Genomic DNA, 23,239 nt, shown 5'->3' with positions numbered 1-23,239 from the left:
TCATAATAACGTTTTTTAAATACATTGAGGCTAATTACAAATTCATTTGAAAAAAATTGCCAGACACAGGTCTTGGGTGCAATCCAAGCTGTTACTAAATACGACAAACACTTACAAAAAATGATTTTGATAATGCTCATGTAGACAAATATTTGGTGGGCATCAATTTAGTTCAATATCCTATATGTAAAAAAGAAAACCTAAATATGAAAACGAGGTATAAGATGTTAATGAATGTAGTAAATACACATACTGACATTGGAACGTCTTCAATAATTGGTTACCTGATAACAAATAAATTTATATATTGCTATATCTCTCACAGTTGCAGCTTGGTTCATATTGCATTTATTATGTTAGGTTGAATGGTTGACATATAATAAAAATGTAATTAGGTGAAAGTTGAATAGTACTATATACTGATTTAATATATATCATTAAGCAAAAGCGGGCCCAGAGTGGCCTCTGTCTGTGGGGGTTCGAGTCTCAAGTTCGGCCTATGTAGGTATGTGAGAAAGCATGCCAGTAGCCCCTCGTGGGTCGGTGGTTCTTTCCTGGGTTTTCCTCGGTTCTGCCTCCACCATTTATACTGGCCGCCTTATATAGCCTATCTTGTGCTGAAAAATGTCATTAAACCCTACAACAAAGAACAAAAACGACTTAAGTAAGTGGCTAAAATGTAACATCACTATACAGATGCAATTGTCAGACCTTACACTAAAATGAATCTACCGATAAAGATACAATTAAAACAAAGAAAATTTTATGGCAGCGCTGAATGTTTCATAAATGAACTATTCATTTAATCATCCTTGATGAAAAGCGATTGTTACATTGTTGTTTATAGAAGATAAGAAAGAGGAGTTGGCCAATTAAGGAAGCTGTATTAACGGTATTTTGTCATTCGTAAAATTCATTGTTTCGTGGGTATTGCCTGCGTTAGGAGCAATTCTTCCTACATTTGGTTTAGTCGCGGTATCTGGAGCTGTTGGCGGAGACGAATGCAAGGATGTAAACAAACTGTATGGTATTAGAAGACAAAGAGAAGAAAAGAAATAATTGTATATATACGCTTAATGATATATAAGATGCCATGAGTTTGGGAATCTACAACAATAGCAACATATTATATTTTCACAGCATGCATGTAACTACAACTGCAATAAGCAGCGTTGTGGTTAGAGTCACTAAAACTCCACGGGGTTGAAAAACTGAGGTTGGGAGAGAGACAAAAAAAAATGAATTATGAAAGCTACATCAAAAGAGCTAAGCTACTTATTAACACAGTTCAAATAAAACAAAACTAAACTGAGTCGCGTGCGTATCGTCCTAATAATGTCATATACAAATGGTATAGGTACTTTAACAATTCTGTTAAGGTTTGTGTAGATCCTCAGATGGCTGAGCAATCCAATTTGTTTCAACCAGAGAATTTTCTGATTTCTTTATTGTTTTAACTTATCACTTTTTTCGGGGATAGTTTTAACAACATACTATTTAAACTCAGACAACATCTGTCTTACTTTCTGCTCTTTTGCTATTTGACATATCAATACTCAGAAATCTAGTATATCTTATTAGGCTTGATACTTTGTTGTCCTCAAGCCAGCATCAGAACTTTCTTTGGCATCAATAGCACTATTTCCTTTATAAGTCCATTTCATCGGCTTTTGATAACTGGAATCTTTTTGCTTCCTCCAATATAACTGTTTAAGCAATTGTCTCTCATAATATCCCGGCCATATTGGTGTTGAGTGATAATTACACTTACATGTATCAGGTTTTGTTTTACATATAAGTCAATATGATTTCAAATTTATATAGTCATATTACATCGTTTCTTAACAAATTATTTTGTAAAGTTTTCATTGCATATTGGTTCCCTATATAATAATAATAATACTATATTACATTCCTCTGGAAGAAAAGCAGAGTTTGTAACAATTGTTACATTATTCGTGAAATATGGCCTCGATTTCACTTTATGCATTTTACTCTGAGAAAGAATTAAAAATATGCCTTTACTTCGACTCTTACTGGTTCTGAATCAAGGTCAGGAACTAAGTCAGCATTGGATACAAAGTTTCTATTATTAGTTGTTTACAAAAAACAGTCAGGTCTAACTGAACGGAACTGAGATTCTAGACAATGTCAACTCCAGTAAATAAAACTGCATTACAATATCATGCATTGGAATATAAATGAATAAAAAAAATTAAATTTAATCAAATATATATCAAATCAAATATACATTGCAAGATGGGTTGAATAGTTGTCTTTTTCTTCATAGTTAACTTACAAAACAGTTCATATTATGTATGACTACGTGAGAAAATAGTTGCACGACTAGGAAAATATAAATACATTATGATGGATGATTCCCTGAGCCACCTGTGATATGCAATTTGTCTTGTTTAAATCCGTCTTAAATTAATTTTAGAGAGCTTATATATATATATATATATATATATATATATATATATATATATATATATATATATATATATATATATAATGAAATTGTGTTATATGTAATTACTTCGTATGGACAATTGTTTCATTTTCTCATGATGGATCTTTGTTATAGAACTATTTAATAGAACGAAAGTATAAGATTTTAAGAAAAATTGCATATTGTCCCAGAATCTAATCATAAATAGTTCGTACCTGTCTGTATAAAGGTACAGGAATATACATGGAGAGTAAATGTATGTGTGAATGGAAACACTAGAGGGCTGACGAATTTCGTTCATTGATTGGTTCCTTTAAATAAATACCGCTGTTCCAACTGGGCTTAGTCTTGTAGAAACCTTATAACATAGGTTCATGGGTTAGTTGTTGTATCTCAGTAAAAGTCATATTAGGACTAACATGCACTGAACTTCTACTGACGTAATCAAAACGAAACAAACATTATGCATCTTGCACCAACATGGCGGTTAGAGTCTTCTGTCTAGCGAAGAATCATTTGTGATTTTATGTCCGTCTCGAATAATCGTATTGATTGGAGAGGCCTGTTCATATCTGAATAATTGTGCAGGCCATCTACAATAGACAATTCGGACGCCGTGTGTTGCCATTACATTTGCAGTCTGTACCGTTGTTTCATAAATACTAAAATGTGTTTGCTCATCATTTATAATCAGTTACTAAAGCAAAATGGTATGCTCTACTTTAAGGACAATAATCAATAAGTGTCGAAATGTTTAAAGGTTGACCATACACCTTTTTCCTTTAGAAGTATAAGAAAAATAATCAATTCATTATGCATAAATGTCTGAAATAAAAATACCATCCACTGGATCATTATTCACCACCCCCTCCCCTATGTCTCATATGATGGCCCAGAAAAAGAACGCAGTAATAACGAAAACGTATTCTTTTTAATGTCTATACATTCCATTTCATTTAAAATTCAGATAAATGTTTTTTAGTACGACTTTGTAAGGGGTGTGACGTCGGAGCTTCCTTCTCATGAACTACATGGAATAACGAGTTAAATCTGTGGACTGGCGGCGGGCGGGGCAAAATTGATCTCGTCCATGGACCCCAAAAATGTTGAATTATATAAAATTACACATTTACGCCTGTCCTTTTTGTCTCCGATGAAATGTATGTATGTATGTATGTATGTATGTATGTATGTATGTATGTATGTATGCATGCATGCATGCATGCATGCATGTATGTATGTATGTATGTATGTATGTATGAATGTATGCATAGATGGAGATAGATAGATAGATATTTTGGTGGAGAAAGAATAAGAGAACGAATGGTAGATATTTTAGCTTCCTACAAAACTACCAAAATAATCCATCAGCGTTGCAATCCGAATTGCACACAAAGAAGAACTCAACAATGCGTAAGTGCACGGAAAGATCACATGGATTGTATTACAAAGAACTTTGCCTTAAATAATGCATAATAGAGGCATGCGCACATTTACTTCCTGTTCGGTTAAGGGACGAAGCGTGCAGTTGTGTTGAGGATATAATGTTGTCGCTATTGTAACAGATTACAATGTATATAATACAAGAGATAGTAACTCATTTCTAATGTAGAGACACGGAGAAAACGAAGGAGAATGATACTTCTGCTTCTGGCAGTTATCTAAGGCTTCTCCGTGCAGTCAAGTCAAGGTATGTGTACATCTGTGCCTTGAATACTGATTGTCACACATGACTGATTTTGACTGGGTTTTAATGTTTACATAACTATGGGAATATTATTACATTAATGATTTTTTACCAAGATTAATCTTTCACGAAAATATGACTTTTTATGTTAGAATAAATTTTCTCATCAAGATTCGTCTAGCCAGTATTAGCTATCTGTTTACATAAACGTGACCACCTTATTCACGTAAAATATGAATTACGCAAAACTTGTTTAACAAATTCTATATATAGGTATGTATTGATTTAGGCAGAAAAGTAGTTCGGTATACATGCATGCATACAGGTAAACACCCTCGGTTTATAAAAGTCCCAAAAGATTGATTTCTAATTGTAAGACAGAAAAGTATACATTCTTACCTCTGTCGGCACAAAGACCGATAATCACAGGGAACGAAGTTTATATCATTACATGATCGATCAAAATCAAGATTTAAGGAGTATGAATTTCAGTATACAATTATTTTTCTTATGTATTCTCTAATGTTCATTTAAATGCGTAACTTTCCAGTTTATCCAAATCCCAAAAATGCATATACTAATGAAAAATACCGTTCACACTCAAACTTACAGTAAAGTTCTTGTTGTAGGTGGTTATCCGTTTTAACATCAATTCACCATTGCTCACTATGCACTATAGCCAAATACACAATCACACCATACCCATCATAGTCTCAAGAAGCAACAGTTTCCTTTAAGCAGTAAAAAGAGGGCTTATATCCAAACCAATGTTTGCCACACCCTTAGGAAGAAGTATAGGAGAAAAATGTTTGTGATCTTGGTCTGTGTGCCTCACGTGTGAGTACTAAAAACAGTGATTGATTACTGTAGTCAAACAGCCAACTTATCTTTTGTTATTGGATATATTGATCCTTCTGTGAGAGAAGTCTTTAGAAACAAATGAAATTTGAAAAGAGGCTATAGGACAATCTAATAGCTACACATTACGAGGATATATATTGAAAAATGAGAAAGAAAAATAAACTAAGAAAGAGAGATAATTACTTACGTGGCCAATATCTCAAGTTTAATGGACTGAAATATATGACATGCAAATATTTCTCCGTATTGTGTGCGTTACACTACTTCGTGGTTTCACTTCACATTCACATATCGTCCATAGTGAAATTTCTAATGAAAAGGTGAGTGTCGCTAACTGGCCTATGGAAAGGTATATGTCATTTTATATGGAGTTCTTTTTAAAGGATCAAGTAATGCGTACTTCGGCGTAAATAAGTTCTATATAAGCATTCAAAATGTAATATACGCTTAGGGCATAAAATTGCTAAGGGGTTCGAATGTGAATGTATACACTGAGTTTGACGTGAAAATAAAAATGTGCATCCACGTTTTCTAATTACATAAAAAATGTAAATGGTAACATTGTTTTCCAATTGTGTCCAGAGAAAGGAAAATTACATAAATTCCCATAGGCTCCTAGGCACGTGAGATAAGGATGAGATTGCGCAGATTGGGGCTAGTGAAAAGGATTCTAGTGTTGGTAAGAGTTGTTGTAAAAGTCATATATACCTAAATAGTGTAGATGAAAATCTTAACATTAACAGGTGTCATCATTGAGACCGGGGCGTTAAATTATTCAGTGAAAAATATGATATTTGCTTTCTGTGTTTAAGTCTTCGTCGATAACTGTTTAAGAGTTCAGCGATTAATTATTTAATAACGGGAAGTCGCTGTTCGGAAAATATTTCTTTAACCGAGTAATAAGTCAGTTGTGAGGAGCAGACGTAATTATGTATGATATTGAAGAGACTTCAATATCGCACGGATTAGTTTCATAAAATGGACCGTCCTAATTTCGTAACATAACTAATTTTCGGTATATTATTATGTGCAGGTATTTCATAGTTAGATATAAGAATACTTCTTTGTATCAAGTAATTGGGCCATGTTTTATGGTGCATGGCGTGGAGCGCTGATATTCAGATTTGAAAGTCTTATTGATGTAAAGCAAGCGACAACACGGAAATGGAATATTACGGTCTATTAAACGTGAGGTCATTTATTGATTATATGCATATTACTTATAGTATTTTCACCTTCAAGTACTCTTTAGTCTTTGGAAATAGGGAACCATCTACCACAAGCTAGACTCGTGCAGTGCTACTTGCTACACGACTTTTTCACTGTTCCGGTAGTTTTGTATGAAAGGATGTCCGGAAATTTCCGATTAGTCACGTTAGAAGTTTAATGATAATAACAGCATGTTTAATTCTTCATGACCAAAAATTAAAAATTAGCTTTTGTATAAGAATTTTGTGTTGTCGAACATTAATTTTGAATCTTGCATATAGGTTTAGCTATGAACCATAAACTGCATGTACAACACGTGTTACGTATGGAACTGTGATGGCCAAATATGACATGGTGAATTACAGTAGGAACAAATCCAATTTCTGTAAAATCAAACAAAAATAAATAAGTTTTTACTTTTTTACTAGTAATGTTGATGTGTTAAGTATTTATATTTCTTTACAAGACAAAGAATCATCCGAAGTTTTTTCCCGAGAGCAGTTTTTTTCCTTTTGAGTTTCTCAAGTCCACTAAATATACTTTCATTTATTATGTGCGCTTTATGTTTACATAAAAATAATAAAGTCATTTTTTATGAGACCCTGCTTTGATAAATATTTTTCTGTGGTGCTTGCATCCCACTCATAGTTTAACTGTTTATTATAACAATGGTGTAGCTTGTAAATCGTAGACTTATAGGTCAACACTTCCTATTTAAATCAACGAGCTCTATAAAGTCAACACATTATCTTGTACAGGCTGTCAACTATCTTAATTATCCAACTTTAGTTACAGTGTTTTCTTGTTGCAACATATACAACATTTAATATCCACATATCACATTATTATTAGCGGGTAATGACCATTTAAGTTTCGTAGGTGGAGGAGTAGATTAGGTGTGATATTTTATATTTTTGTTTAAGATAAATTAATTGTTCTTAAATACTATAATGAGTATACGATGATGAAGAAAGCGAAATTCTGTCCAGGTACTGAGTGAGGGAATTCGTTTTTAAAAATAAATGCCAGACCCCTACCCAAAATATTATATTGCATTTGAAGGACTTGGGGAGATGAATCAGATGCATATCTAAGACAGTCTCTGCATCTTACTGCTGGAGGGAAGAATCTTGTCCCTTGGTCACAACATGAAAACTGTTAAGATTCCCATCTTCTCAATATATATAAATGTAATGGGATGGATAAATAAATGCTCCTGAGTTCCAATCTTAAACTCTAGTTCATACCCATCAGGTCGATGACATGCCCTTTGCTTCCAAGTTGCCCGTATCATGATCCCTACCTTATAGCCACATATACACTAATGTAGCATGAAGAGACATATGGACATTTACAGTGTTTCCACATTGGCCACTGTGTCAGGATCTGCGGCTAGTGGCATCCGTTGGACCGTAATAATATGCAATGGAGTGTCACAAGAAATTAACTTTTATTATCAAGGGAACAAATAAAAGTGCTTCAGAAATTATGTAATTACGCCAACAAACTTAAATCAATGAGCACGTGAAACGTTGAGTTATATATATTGTGTCAACTAACAGGTTATACATTACACGTTGAATAAAATCTGCATATCATGTGTCGTTTTGCCCCTTGGCACAGACACAAACAGAAACACTTCATTTTATGGTACAGAGTACACAAGACTTGAGTTTATAAGTTAATAACAATTAAACCTATACATTGCCTTGCACTTGTTTCCATTAGCCCTGAAAATTAATTTTGCTTGGACGAACGACTTTCTAGTTAAACAATCACTGAGATAAAGGGCGAAACTTAGCTTTAAATGAACGACCAGTTTGGCTCTTGCGTACATGAGTGTCTGCAAGGTACATTTATCAAACTCAGCACCGCTGAGGAAATATCAGAAGTATACATTTGCAACTATAATAGTGAACTATAATCATTCACAAGGTCACTATTTGTTTGTGTTTGAGACGTTTTGTCATTTGAGAATGTCAAAATAATTATTGGCTGTCGCAACCAACCAAAGAAAGATGAATTATGGGTACAGCATTTATTTAAAAGGGCTGTCTGTTGTGCTTGAAATTAACCTAAAGACTTTAATTTATCTATTAATTATTCCAACCATGCTTTCCCTACAAACCTTCATAGACTCATATATAAAATCGCATTCACTGTTTTTGCTTTTTTAATTTGTACTCTTAATGCAGAAGAATTATCATTTTTTGCAGTTCCTCATTATCCGAGTAATATTTTCATTTCCTCAACTAATTTGCACCTGTATACATACATAGTCATACTTGTCATAATACAAATAGTGAGGTAATGCATCTTCTATACTTTCAACACAAAGCAGGTCACTGAGATTGATATCTCAAACTTCACCGACTTTATGTTTCATTTTTTTAAAATGACATTAATCAGGCTCTATTTGTGCTACGACTGTCAACGTATACGATTGTATGTGTCTTTATTAATTCGTTACCCTTACAGTAAAAGGTCATTATCACCAATATTTCATATATAACTGGCTTTTATTTTAGCCTTTTAACATTTAACTCATGAAGTCGGGGGATTTTGTGCCATGTTATTTACATACTATCCTACCATAAACCATGAAACGTGGCCAACATATGCTTCTTACTGAGTAATACTCCGTTAGTGGAAACGTCGTGTTCTATTATGTATAAAAATAGTTGTTTAACGTTTGTTTAATATTGTCGACAACCTTTTATTGGCAATAGAGAGAAATGACCTGGTAAAAACAACTATATGAAATACACCTGACAGTTAATTTACTGTTCAACTTATTCAATGTTGATATTATTCTTCCCAATAATGCCTGTTACCACTACACTTCAGGACGAAATAAATGGGACAAATATTTGACATTGCACATCCCATTAAGATACTTGTTACTCTTAGGGTAAGGAAACATTTCAAGGAAAAAAAGAAACGCAATATTGTTCAGTTTTTATACAAGTTCTTTTTTTTCTTTCTCACGGAATTGTGTAAATCCTTTCATTTGTTAAATACATGTACTCAGGTTTCGTTTTTTGTTTACAACGATACCCGTGGATAATTTATGTATATTGTACAATATTTCATAATAGTGAGTTCGGTTCATCCTATGCCTCACGTGCAAAGCGCTTTCAATGGGAAAAAACGAATGCTTCCACGCGCGGACAATGTATGACGACTTCGTCTGTGTATAAATGCCTCGCCGTCAGATTAAATCTTCACATTACGGAATGTCTTGTCAGTGAGCGGTCTACTTTAAGAACTTACACATCTTTAGCTGTAGAGGTATGTAAATTATTAATTTATTTTGTGTAAGTTATAACTATTGCACTACCACGTTTATTTTTGTATGTTTCCTCTGCAACTTCGGTTTACGTAGTATAATACAAATATTTTCTATTCTTGTTTGTGACCTAGCAACGGGTTTGTATTATCAATATAATGCAGCATTTTTAAGAAACGTTTAGTATCGTAGGATTCTTGTCGGGCACGGTCAGGTTTACTTCTGAACCTATTTGTTGTTTTGTAATTATGCAGATAATGTAAACTGTATAACTTACCGTATACAACCTCATTACATTTTATCGTATATGCCCGTGTCACGCATAGTACACGGTGTTATATGTATTTTCAGCTGACCCGAGTGATCACAGAATGACCAGAGTGTTCGGAGTTGTCGGACTGACCCTACTGACCAGAGTGACCCGAGTGACTCAAGCGATCCGAGTTATCGAAGTGATCGGAGTCGACGTGGTGCAAGCTGCAGAGCTAGCCATAGAAGTCGAACATAGCAGCCGTAGAGCTGAATAAACGGTGTTGCTGGTCGAGAAGCAGGTGATCGGGCGTTGCTGACCGATATTGGTGGGCGCTGATTGCTTGATTTACCAACATGGAATACTGACTGCTTGATTGACCAGTGTGACTGGTGGCCGACTCTATACGTGTAATCGCTTAGCCGTGGGCTAATTTGGGGGGTTTGTAAAACAGTTTGGTTTTGGGACTGTTAAGATAATTTGTATATCTGTCCCTTTTGTTTACATAATTTCACTATTTGAGTGAATACAGTTTAATATATGAGGGAAAAAAAACTACATTTTGTTTTACTGTTTGAGTAAAACGCATTGATCTTTTCATTGTGAAATCACTGTGATTCATTCACGCATTGTTCTTGTACTGTGTAAGGTCGTTTATTTGTTTTCGTTATTACGTCCGTGCGTTGTATGTCAATTCATAAAATATTTGGAGCATATACACGCACATATTAATCAAAATTAATTGCTCATTCATGTCGTTCGTTATTAAACATTGTCTTTGTATAACCATCAAAAGTGTTCTGTTGTAAATCCGAAATCCCACCCGGTTATCTTGTTACAGTCTTACATCGTCGGTTCCATAAGGACTTGGCAGTGGCTATCAAGTGCGATAAAATATAATGTTTAGAAATTCTCTTATTTAACGGATTCTCGAAGATTTATTCTTATTTATCAATCTATCAACTCTCTCTCTCTCTCAGCTGTTTAGAGGTAATGTAAGTGCTTATCATAGGTTCATTTGGCACTAATTGCAAATTGTTTATTGTTTTCTCATAATCCTTTCACTTGATTTCTCCAATATAAATGTATCTCTACCTTCCTTTGGCCATTCATAACTTCAATCACTCTGCTTTGGTCAGTTTCTTCAACTCTCGGTTTGAAGGTTACGATCCAAGGGAAAATCACAAGGCACGTAAGATTACTGTCGAGCATTTAATATAGCTTGAAGTATTATTATTATTATTATTATTATTATGATTTACCCTAACCCGATATTAATCTTTGTGTTAAATAGAGCAATCATATTTAAATAACAGAAATCATTCTGAAAATACTTCCTAAGATGCAACACAGTTATCGTAAATTAGAACAATATCAGACGCGATAGGATCATTAACTTTAAACTTGTTATCGGATAATTAACTGATTTTTAATCTTAGAAAACTGTCGATGAAAATCAGATTTGTATTCACTTGCATTCATCAAACATGTGTCGAATAGAAAAGAAAATTCCACAGCAAAAAAAAGGAGTTCATTACATTTTACTCTTTTGTTAGCTTTATTTGTCTTTGGATTTAGTTTCATAACAGCGGCCAAACACGAAAATGATGAGTGAACAAGTGATTTGCCGATTTCGAATTTCTAGTAGAATATATGTAAGGGTCATATTCTGATCCGACAAATAGGTAATATTCGTCATGAGTACATATTACGGCATATGTTTCTTGCTATCATAAACCATGTATGGCGCATTCGCATCACAATAATTGTGTATCGATTGAATCGAGCTGCAGTTTCACTGAATTTGTCCTTGGATTTTGTCAGGATAATGCTACATGATCTTGCTTAAGATATATTAAACAATAGTTTGATATTCAAGGACCTGGTAGAGACGATGAAAAATAACTGAATATTTTTAAATTAGTATACTCGATATCCTTTCATTCTTGAAAAACGATTTGAGGAATTTTTCTAATTTAAGGGACATGTTTATATTTCTAAGAGGCAAATAATTGAATGTTGTGAATAATGTAGGATAATATGAGTGTATTTTAATTCTCTATTCATCGTTACAAAAAAGAAATATGCCAAGCACATCTCTATGCCACAGAATATTTTAACTTTTTGGCGAAGCATGGGAACAATGTAGACGATACAATTCTGCTAAATGAACAAATGTCCATTCCGACCCAATATTTCATTGAGCTTATCCTCTTTGCTATTATAAATTCAACTGTTCAAAATAAAGTGTTAATTCAAACAAACGCAGGTTGTCATGCAAACATGGTTTAAGTCAGATTATTGAAGTAAAATCAAACCCAAAATCAAACCTATCTTAATAGAAGAATTTCGACAGATACGGCTGCTTTAGCAGGTCGGACGTTATACAATAATACCATTGTTCCAAAGCCAAAGATCCAACATTGAATGTTATTTCTTCTGCCATATAATACAGCATATGTGGTCAAAGTACATGGGGGAATCGACACACAAGTTTCGATGGAAGTGTTGTATAGTCTCATTGAAATCTATGTATTTGGCGCCACAACTACTACTGCTAACATGACCGAGTGTACTTTGTGACATTAATTTGGGAATGATCCATTATTGCAACGTCACGTCCATGGCACGTTTTCGAAAGGTTGGATGAACATTTGCTCTTTGAAATGTGATTTTTAATTACAAATCTCCTTCTAAATGTTAGTAGTGATCCAATTATCCACTATTTATTTAATTCACTACTGGATATGTATTATTTTTTGCGCAAGAATTTAAAGGTGCCGAACTGAGCCAGAATTGAACGTCATTCCGAAATATATTTATTTTTCTTTCTATCTAGACTTGTTCCATTCTAAACCATTCTAAAAAATATCTGCGTGATAAACTAATGGGTAAGGATTCAATACTAAATTTATCAAACTCATTGTCTAACTTTATATTTTTATTCAAATCAATTCTCGCAAATGGGCTGATATGTATTTAGCTAGTTTGATAAATTCACTATAACTCATACGCATTCGATATCTTTTATACAGACACTGAGCTGTCCCTGTCGTTACGAATTATCTATGTTGAAACCTGCCTTGATTTTGTCATGAAAATACTAACTGGTGATACTGTGTCAGCTGGCTTTAACATATACAATCTAATTTTCATATCTTTATTCAATGATGTTTGGAGGCCTCAAGATATAATTGTGCAGACTCACATTCGTTGTTTAGGTCTGTAAGTTTTAACCCTAGCAACGGAAAGAAATACATGTATAAAACCCATCCGCCCTATCAAGAATGACGACCACATCAGTGTTCTAGCAACATTAAAAAATGTTAATGCACCTTATCTGTGCATAGTCAGTGTTTAAAACTTAATTGCATATATTTCAGCCGAGGACTGTGTCAAAGGGAATCATAATCTTGCTCGCTTTGGACCAACATGTGAATACCTGTGTCACTGCCGAACGGATCAGTGTGACAGGGTGACAGGAGCTTGTCCTAACAATAGTGAATGTGATGGTGGATGGATGGGATCCGGATGTCAGTACGGTAAGTCCGCGTATTCTAAATATGCGAAAACGAGATTTAACCGCTGAATCAAAGTACTATAAAATCAGAAATAATTGTAGAAATGTATATAACCCTCTATATGCATTGGTGGAGGAGAGGAAAATTCAACTCGATGATCGGAGTTTTGTATCAGGCAATATGCCTCGTCTGACGCATCATCTTACACCCGAGGGTGAACTTTTTTATCCTATGCTAAAGACTAACGAGAGAATGTTTTATAACTTTTGTGGACGAAAAATGCGGACTGAATTCCTAAAGTTTTTTTCTCAACTCGATATTGAACTAAAAATGCAGTTCATATTGGTAGGTTGATCAATTTGAAGGACACTTAACCGCTACTCGTGGTAGTTATTATATCTGCTGCAATTAATACCTATCTGGATTACTATGGAAGAATGTTCAAGTTATAATGGAAATTGGGAAGATCCTGGATAAACTGTGGACACGATGCTCATAGTAGATAGCCAACACTTTTAACCAGCCAGGTTAACGTGTGAGGTAGGATAGATTAGTCTTGCACCAGTGCTGTACTCTGGAAACCAACACCATATACCTATAGGAATATGAGAAAACAGTATCAGGAGACATCGTAATTACATTAGTGCTCTTCCGTTTATTTAATTGGATCGAGTTACTCACACAGAAAATAACTCAGGTTCCATACCGATATTCATGTATGCCGTTCATTTATTTTTAAAAACTGTACTACAATGTTATATACGAGACCATTCAAAGCAACCAAATTATACTTGGATGCTATACAATTTCATACATTTGTCAAATCGCTGAAATTTAAACGTTTTATAAAATGCGCAGAATATTTATCCTGTATTATGATTAACGCTTATAGGCACATATATTATAGATTTTTAGCATACAAAATTATTTTTTTTACTGCTGTTAATGTCCTTTTACTGTAATTATTGAAGTTTCACAGGAACCGGCTTCACATAATGTTTTTCAAGTCAGATTCTTTCTTCCGAAACAAACTTTTGATTGCATTATTAATGCTACTTGTTTCGTCTAAGTGACGGTGAGTTCTGAAATTATGCGCTAATACGAATGCCACGTGTTTTGTTGGGTTCTCGTCTCAGAACGAAAACTATCTTGATTTCATGTGCGTGCCGATATGGTTTCAAATACTTTCGATCACCTTTCTCGACGTAATCGGATATATTACCGTAGATAGTATTCCCTGTATGAAAGCACACATCAATCTGATGTGACTGACACGTGTTTATATTTGTATGGCAAATAAATGAATCATGCCCATTTACAATTTTTTTATACAAATTTATCTCGTAAACCGCGCAACACTCCTTTCTCATTAATAATAATAATAATAATAATAATAATAATAATAATAATAATAATATATTGAAAACCAAATAGTGGTTTAAAAATTTATAATATTTGGGTTATTTCTATTCTGTGTATACATATTAGGCAATACATTCCCAGATGACCTCCTAATCTACGAAACTTTAGGGTCAGCAAAGCATTATACACAAAATATCATCAGTCATAAATAATCCCTGAGCAAACTTCTCCCTTCCATTGCCTAAACTTTTTGCAATATCCAATGACAGTACCATTACTTGATGAGGGTGGGCATCCTCGGATGGCCGAGTGGTCTAATGCGTTTGCAGTTAGAGATCCCTGACATATCTCATATTAGCATGAGTCTCGGTTCGACCAAACAGGATATTGAAAAGCTTACCAACAGTGTCCCGTGGGTAATTGGTATCTTCCTGATGCCGTCTTCCTCCATATGTATTACAGAGGGACATGCATAACATATCATAGGATTAGAAATCGTGTCAAACCTAACAAAATCAAATTTATTGATGGGAATTGCAACGATATTTATATCTAGTAATCGTGTTCTGCTTGTATACCTAAAAAGCCAGAGTATGTCGCTATGAGACTTCAAACGATCCATGCTTCAAGAAATAAATACTTTGAAACGTTTAGGCACGGTGATAGAAAACTAGCTATCATGGAGGCAAATCTAAGGAATAATTTCAGCTCGCTTTGGTAGTATCTCGGCAGAGTAGGTTTAAGCAACACTTCAATCTGTATATATGTAGAATATTCAGAATCCAAAGAACATTATTTATCTTATGTAAAAAGTATGTTATCAAAGGGTACATATTATTAACTGAATTAAAGCAATTAAATTTAAATTTAATTTTAATTTAGTCTTGAACTGTTTATGTTAGTTTGACTCTCAAGCTAACGAAGGAGCAAAATCGAACTACTGGTTTGTCACTTGGAAAACATATTAAAACTACAGAACGTTTTGTTCACGACTAGGCTTGCATATTTCCTCTGTGTATCACATTGGATCGAGATTCCTATCTATTTTAGGTTTTTTCATTCCCTCTTGTTCTGTCTTCAAAAGGTTTGTTTTAATTTGTATTGATGAAACTAATTATATATATATATATATATATATATATATATATATATATATATATATATATATATATATATATATATATATATATATATATATATATATATATATATCAATCATCTTAAATCATGCTATATTAGAATATATTCTTTATATGTGAAAGGCGACAATGAATTGTTTCAATATTTTAGCCTATTCCAATGGCACTGGTTATAATGAAAATATCTTTGAACTAAATGCAGACAATATAATTGTCTTTTAATCCATACATGCATCAGGCACAAGCTGCCTCTGTTGCCTCCTTCAAAAACCGACACATGGCGCTCTCAGTCAACAATTTAATTTAGCAACGTTGATACCAGTCAATAATGATGTCATGTACTACAATCATTTGTCTCTAACTATGATATATTTAGAAACATGTAGTAGTTACCAAACAAAGCTTGTAGCCAGTGAAACACATATTTAGTCATTTACTAGTCATTGAAATGCAGTCTTCCTCGTAGGTGTTAAGCTAGATTTTGAACACTCGTTTATGAAGAGACCTCTTACGTATACCCAACTGTCAAGCAAAGTGAGACCTTGATTCAGTATAGGAAGAAGCAAACACATTTCATTTAGTTTTCATTGACATGTCGTTATTTAAAATCCTTATTTAATATTATTTGATGCTGTCATGCTTTTGTAAAAATGAAATAGAAACTAAAATGACAGTGTTTTGGATATTTATGTAATTGTTTGACCTCTCTATTACAGTCAACATTGCATATAATGCAACTGTCAATAGCATCCATTTGAGTAACACAGCCACAATTGTGGATGGAAGAAGCGATAGCTGTCCAGATGAAACACAAACGATCATTAATCCTGCATACGTTATGGTTTCGTTCCAGCGGGAAGTGAATATCAGTGAAGTTAATATTGTATTTTCTAATGCAGGTATCATATATGTCTTGCCATTATATATTTGTGCATATGGGTATTTAGTTGCAACTTTAAAGGGACAAATTAAATCAGTTGTAACTAACATATATTCATAGACCAAAATTAGTTTTCACGACCTAAAGATTGACTGAAACAACTAGTGGCCGTGATGATAAATGAGGTTGTAATACTAATTATAATGATGGTAAAAGGGTAAAAGCTAAGTAAACTGTATTATTATTATTATTATTATTATTATGCAAGCATTAATACAATTATCAATACAAGAAGCGTGCTTGCAATTGTATGAAAACTTTAACATCTTAAATTTGCGATCAGCATGTAGCAGAACAATTTACTACGTTGAAAGGACCATCAGTACGCAAAGCTTTTCATTTCAGTTGATTTTCCCCCACCATTTGCTGTCAGCGTTTCTGATGGTAATCAAGCTGTGCTATGTGGTTCGGTTGATTACACAAATGGACAGAAGGAATATATCATTAAATGCAATAACACTCTGCACGGACAATTCTTAAACATCACCTCTCTATCGTCAGCTGGATTCAAAGTTTGCGAAATTCAAGTTCCAGCAGGTATTCCGGTTCTAAATTTTTTTCGATATTTATGCCAGAGCAGTCTTTTAATTCGTTCTTTAAAGATTCTGCATAAGCTAAAGAATGATTTGCTTTCACTTAATTTTAAAAGGACCGCATATTCAAAGTTAGCTAATGTCATTAACGAATATAGCTAAAAGTTGAGTATCAATAAGAAAATTGGAGCAAACATTATTGGTACAGAATCTAGCCACATCAATATTAACGAGGTCAAGAAAATAAATAAATTACCATGTTTAGACACATGCGTCATAAAATAGGGTTATGCAGTTATATTGCGGCGTTTTGGCACCAGTAGTTTAGTTAAATTCATTAACGTTATATTATAAAGGTACCCAACGTAGCATCATGTGGGACTAGAATACGGTACGTCCCAGACTACAGCATGCTTCTGATTGAAAGCAGCCCCATATATATATATATATATATATATGTATATATATATATATATATATATATATATATATATATATATATATATATATATATATATATATATATATATATATATGTAGGTATGTATGTCTGAGTGTGTGTGTGTGAGAGAGAGAGGGAGAGAGTTCCAATGTTAGTTGTCTATAGTCATAGATAATGTATACATACATAACAAATGGCCTTGTATTGACATCACTAGAATGCATATTTTTGACCAGATGTCTATATGTGCCGTTACCTATACTTCAGTTGTAATATTATTCATGGTTTTGTACGTGTAACTATCCATATCTCCATTATCTATGCTTTCAGTAACAAAATAAACGATGTCTCATTTATTTCTTTGAAACTGATATATATTTTAGACTAGTGGTGTGGCGACTAATTAGGAAACAAAATATTCACACCAAAGATCACTTCCTTCAGTGCTCGATTATAATTTTCCACAAACAAATATAGTATAGAAACTCTTCGTTTGTAAATATTTTAATTTTCAGCAGGAATTATTCGTGGAAAAATTAAACATTTTGAAAATGATTCCAAAAATCATAGCCACGCAATATTATTTGCCACCGAAACAGCAATTATATGGTATACCACAAATGTACATCATTTAAATTTTACTAGTATAAATTTGCTCAATGGGCCGTTCCTTCAGTAGATGGTACCCCTCGATACAGAGGCAGACACACCTTTTTACAACTGTATATCCCACGCCATCATTGATGACTACACGTAATTACACGGCTATTGATTCATGTTTTACGTCAAGATAAAACTAGTCTTATTATGCTGTACATGTTTCCTCACAGTGACTGAGGAAAGATGAATTTCATTTAATTTTAATAACTTAGAACCAAAAGGAGATATAGCATAACCTAAAAAGTAGGTTTAGTGTCTACCTGTCTGCTGTCGACGTTGTTTGATAGAATAATTAGGAAAATAATTAAAAAAGGATCATTACTATAGGCAAAGACCTCACCACTTTCTCGAAAAGAGCAAAATAACAAACAAATACAAACTGCTTTTTCCAATGCTACAAATATGCATCTAGTTTTTGCATCTTTTCATCAGTTAATTAATATAAAAGACCTAGCACGAGCAAACTATTTTCTCAGATGGCTTATTTATACGGCACCATCCGTAAAATGTCCATGTCTGATCATCAAAAGTTGTATTGTTAAATGTTTTGGTCTTAATACTTTGATTGTTTATTCATCATTCCAACAGCACACTTTCGTTCCTGGAGCAGTACTCCAAAATGGCCCCATATGCTTCTACATCGTTATATATCCATATCTGATGAGCGGTAAATATTTGCCTCTCGCTGTTATAAATCTAACATTTCAGCATTTTATACGATTTTGATCATCGATCTGTCTATTAATCATAACTCCATTTAGATTTCGCAAAGGGAACAATATTTATAGATCGCTCAAAATATTTGTAAGAGATTTGCCATATATATATGTATATATATATATATATATATATATATATATATATATATATATATATATATATATATATATATATATATATATATATATAATAAATATAACTTTAAAATCATTCAAGATATCTTTATGAAACTTGTCATATGTATTTAACCAGATGTGTATATGTGCCGTTTACCATGCTTAAGTTGTAATACTTTTCATACTTTTCGTGATATTCACATGATGTTTATTGCTTCATCATACAGTTTGTAAATCAAAACTGCATATAACAAATCCTTCAACCAATCCTTCAGTATATTGTAAAATTAGTGATTTTAATTTTCCCACTCCGAAAAAAGAGCGTTCACCACCTACGATGAGCATGACTTCAGACGGCCAAAACGCTTGGGTTGGGGCCACAAACGGGACCACTTCCAATTCCCAAGACTGCAGGGCATTAACAAGAAGCAATGGAAGTGTTGCATGGTGGGACTTTTATTTAAATAAATATTGTAAAATGGTATCACAGAGTTTAGACGAGGATGCATAGGTTACCCATGTTCAATGTGTTTGGGTGTTACAGCGGACATATTAAAGAATATGAGGGATTTGTGGCGGTTATCAAAGAACATGAGATATGATGACTGTAGAAATCAGAGGAAGGAATGCTTTTAATAGATTTATTTGCAAATCTCAGACAATATTGAACAAAATTGCACTTTAATGGAGAATGAGCATAAACTTAATCAGTATAAAATTATAGAAAAACTAAGGATTATCATACTGGAGCCGTAGTCTAACTACCCAGTTATGAGCTTGAGCCGTTTTCAGGTCAAGCTAATGCAGTGATACTAAAGTGCATAGAAAATCACAAGTGTGGTGTGTTTAGATGGACCTTTGCCCGCAAAAAAGAACCTGATATCAATGTATTTCAGTATCGTCCATGTTGAGACAGGAGCTTTATTCCAACTCCAAAATGTATATCAATGCGGTGTATTGTTAATTTGAAAAACACCGATAATTGATGTGTCAGATGGGCTGACTGTCAGCTATATTTCCAGCCAACGATGATGTTGGCCAGCACAGAACGTACCTTCAAGATATGGCTGAGATTGATTTTACAGGTATTGACCTAACTGTAAAGGTTATTAATACCGAGAAATTTGAGTGCCGCAATATAACTGTCTCGGTTAATGAAATGGGTTTAAAACCTTATCTACCTGCTATGCATTAGTGTTTAAGATCAGTCAGACCACACGCTATCAATCTGTTGCTGCCAAGACGGTGAAACGGTCGCTGTACCAGCAAACAAAGAGCCACTACGTTTGAATAAGACACCTAAGCGGACTGGCGTGGAAGCAGTGCAAAGCCCACACCAAGAAGCACACCTGCTACCACCGTACAGACAACAAACATCAGTTTATAGTTTTGCAGCTCAGGCGATATTGTATAGAGGCAAAAAATCTTGGGCTCATCGCATTGCTGGCAGTCCAGGCAACCGTCAACATCGCGCATTAGTGGAGCTAGAATGACGTCTTGATTAATTAGCATGTTTTGTGTCCAGAGGTAAAACGCTGTGATATTACCTATATTTTCCGATGTTAGCGATCGACATGCCCGAGGGTCCGACGGTTCCAGTTTCAATAAGGGTTAGGCAGTATTCCTATATCCATCATCAAGGCTGTCAGAAACCTCCTGGTGAAGGTGTTCGATGTGTGATGGTGTAGAAATAGTTTTCCTTCTGTAAAGGAGCAGAAGAGCAAACGATATGCGTCATTCCAAAAGTAGTTTTTTTTATTTTTGTTACTGTTTCAGGTCAATTTAAATCACTGCGTTTGGTGACTTGGGTCACTTCCATAGGTTGTGCTTGTGCATACAATATATTTTTGGTTCTTTTCGATTTCCTTCACTTGTGCTGAGACGATTGGAAGAGTCAGAACTACGCGCCACAACAGCTTCTAGATTGCAAGTCCTGCAGTATGATATGGGAGTCCAATATCGCTCTGTACTTGAAAAAAGGCGAGAACAGATGCTCGTTAAAGATATTTGAATAATATGGTAAAGTGTGGGAACGTTTGCAAGTTGATTGCCGTTGTCGATCAGCAGCTAGTGGCTGACCGTTACGTTGCATCGCCCAAGAAAAGACGTTTCCAGAGACTCTGTGATCTCAACTCCTAGCTCATGGTATGGGTGTTGTAAAGTTCTCATCTCTCATAGCTCATCGCCATAAGGCCGTCAGAAGTAAAATGGAGGCGAAGGTAGTTTTTCGCCGTACCAGAATCAGAATACACTGAGAGATGGTCATGTAGTCGCGCTACACTTGTCTTGTGATTATCGCTGCTTTCGTCTACTGTGGCCAAAAAGTGTTAGTAACCGTTCGCTCCGAACTTGGGTATGCACCCACGCTTGAACTGCAATCTTTCGAGCACATATGGTATGCATATCCGTTTCAAAAGCTCCGCAACATTCTTGTTCGACGTCTTGCACAAGGCTGCGTTGTTTTAACAATGGCAGGTGTCAAAGTACTTGTAAGGTTTTGGATGATTTGGTTCTATTTGCGCCGAACCCTCAATAGCTTCATGTGTCCCCAGGATTAAGCTGCTCCTGGTAAGGTATTCCGTATGAAGCCTATCACAAAACTATGTAAACTTAATATCAATGCTGTGTTTCGTTACCTTATGCAGGGTTGCTCGAGAGTGCTTTATTTACGTCTAGAGTTAATGAATTCGTTTCACCCAGTGCTGCACGACAAATTGCTAGCAGTAAGAAAATCAATTAACGTAAGCTCTTTGGCCGTGCATTTCACTATAACCAGAATACTTTTAGAGTGAAATTTGATTGTATTATCACAATACAGAGAGTTTTTTCATGAAGCTTATAGTTCACTAGAGAAATCTTCAGATGTTGAAATGGTTTTGTACAATAAAGAAATAAGTCAGTATCACTATGAGAGTGAAACTTAATAAGTCACATATATTCTGCATGAGTATGGAATATTGTTTATAATTTTATACTTTGATCACGTTTAGAGACAGAAACATACCATGTTCATAGTTTGGTGTGGGTCTTATACTTTGATACACGTATTGACAAATGAAACATGTTTCATATTTCCGTTTAAATTATATTCATTGATCATCCATAGTGATAGATCCATTGCACCCTATCACATTTCTTATAGATTCCATACGATGATTCTTGTTTGAGTCCTGGTATAAGTTGCATGTTCTGTTTAGAAATGATATCATTTCATTTATCAGTCATTAAACTCAGTGGGAACCAGTCTATTAAATCAGTTGTTGGAGAAAATGTGCATGATTTTGGCTCAATATTTATTCATCGTTTAATTATATTATAAAAATTAACCCACTTGTTTTGCATGTCTTCTCTAAAATCTAATCCTAACCGGGCTTCACCAAGTTATATGGCCTCATCATGCTGATGGAATAATAACGAGGCGTCAGCAACACCCATGCCCAGAAGCACATTTATGCATGCCACCAGGAGCGTGTTTTCAACCTGTAGCGTGATTCCCTCGCTGATATTGTATATGCATAGTACTGCTCCGTCATAGACCAAAATTAGTTTCATCGACCTAAAGATTGACTGAAACAATTGGTGTCCGTGGTGATAAATGAGGTTTAATAATAATTATGATGATGGTAAAAGCTAGCTAAAAATGTATTATTATTATTGTTATTATTATTATTATTATTAATTTATTAATAATATTATTATTATCATTATTATTATAGGAAGAAATCTGGCGTATGGAAAGCCTGCCATTCAATCGTCTACTGAAGGAGTTTACTATGCTACTAACGCCGTAGATGGTCTCACATATCATGACATGCCGTGGTTGACGTGTACTCATACAATGCTTTCCACCGATCCATGGTGGCTACTGGATCTTCAGGCTTCAGTCATAATACAGTGGTTTAAAATTTTCAACAGACCGGATGATACCATTGACTTAGGTTGTAAGTAGAATGTGACATATATTGTTTATTCATGCAAAACCATAGGACAAAGTGAAACATATTTTCACTTCATAAACAAACGTGAGTGATATTGATATAAAGCAATACATGTAAAGT

The 23,239-nt window shown here is 34.2% G+C and overlaps 1 protein-coding gene across 3 annotated transcripts in view; it reads left to right on the top strand.

Annotated features, from left to right (window-relative positions):
• LOC149798459 (uncharacterized) overlaps positions 1-23,239 on the top strand; it is a 134,147-nt gene that overhangs the window by 6,844 nt on the left and 104,064 nt on the right. For 2 of the 3 annotated variants that reach the window (XM_089963650.1, XM_089963651.1), the window contains exons 2-5: positions 13,132-13,290; positions 16,487-16,669; positions 17,056-17,247; positions 22,898-23,122. In XM_089963650.1, coding sequence (XP_089819776.1) covers positions 13,132-13,290; positions 16,487-16,669; positions 17,056-17,247; positions 22,898-23,122 — 759 coding nt within the window. Of the gene's footprint in view, positions 1-3,974; positions 4,143-13,131; positions 13,291-16,486; positions 16,670-17,055; positions 17,248-22,897; positions 23,123-23,239 lie in introns of those variants that run through there. The other variant, XM_089963652.1, reaches the window with a different exon arrangement.

The sequence above is a fragment of the Sinohyriopsis cumingii genome, chromosome 6 (assembly GCF_028554795.1).
Source record: "Sinohyriopsis cumingii isolate HCF-2022 chromosome 6, ASM2855479v2, whole genome shotgun sequence".
Classification (NCBI taxonomy): Eukaryota; Metazoa; Mollusca; class Bivalvia; order Unionida; family Unionidae; genus Sinohyriopsis; species Sinohyriopsis cumingii.
This window is presented reverse-complemented; position numbering and strand designations above follow the sequence as displayed.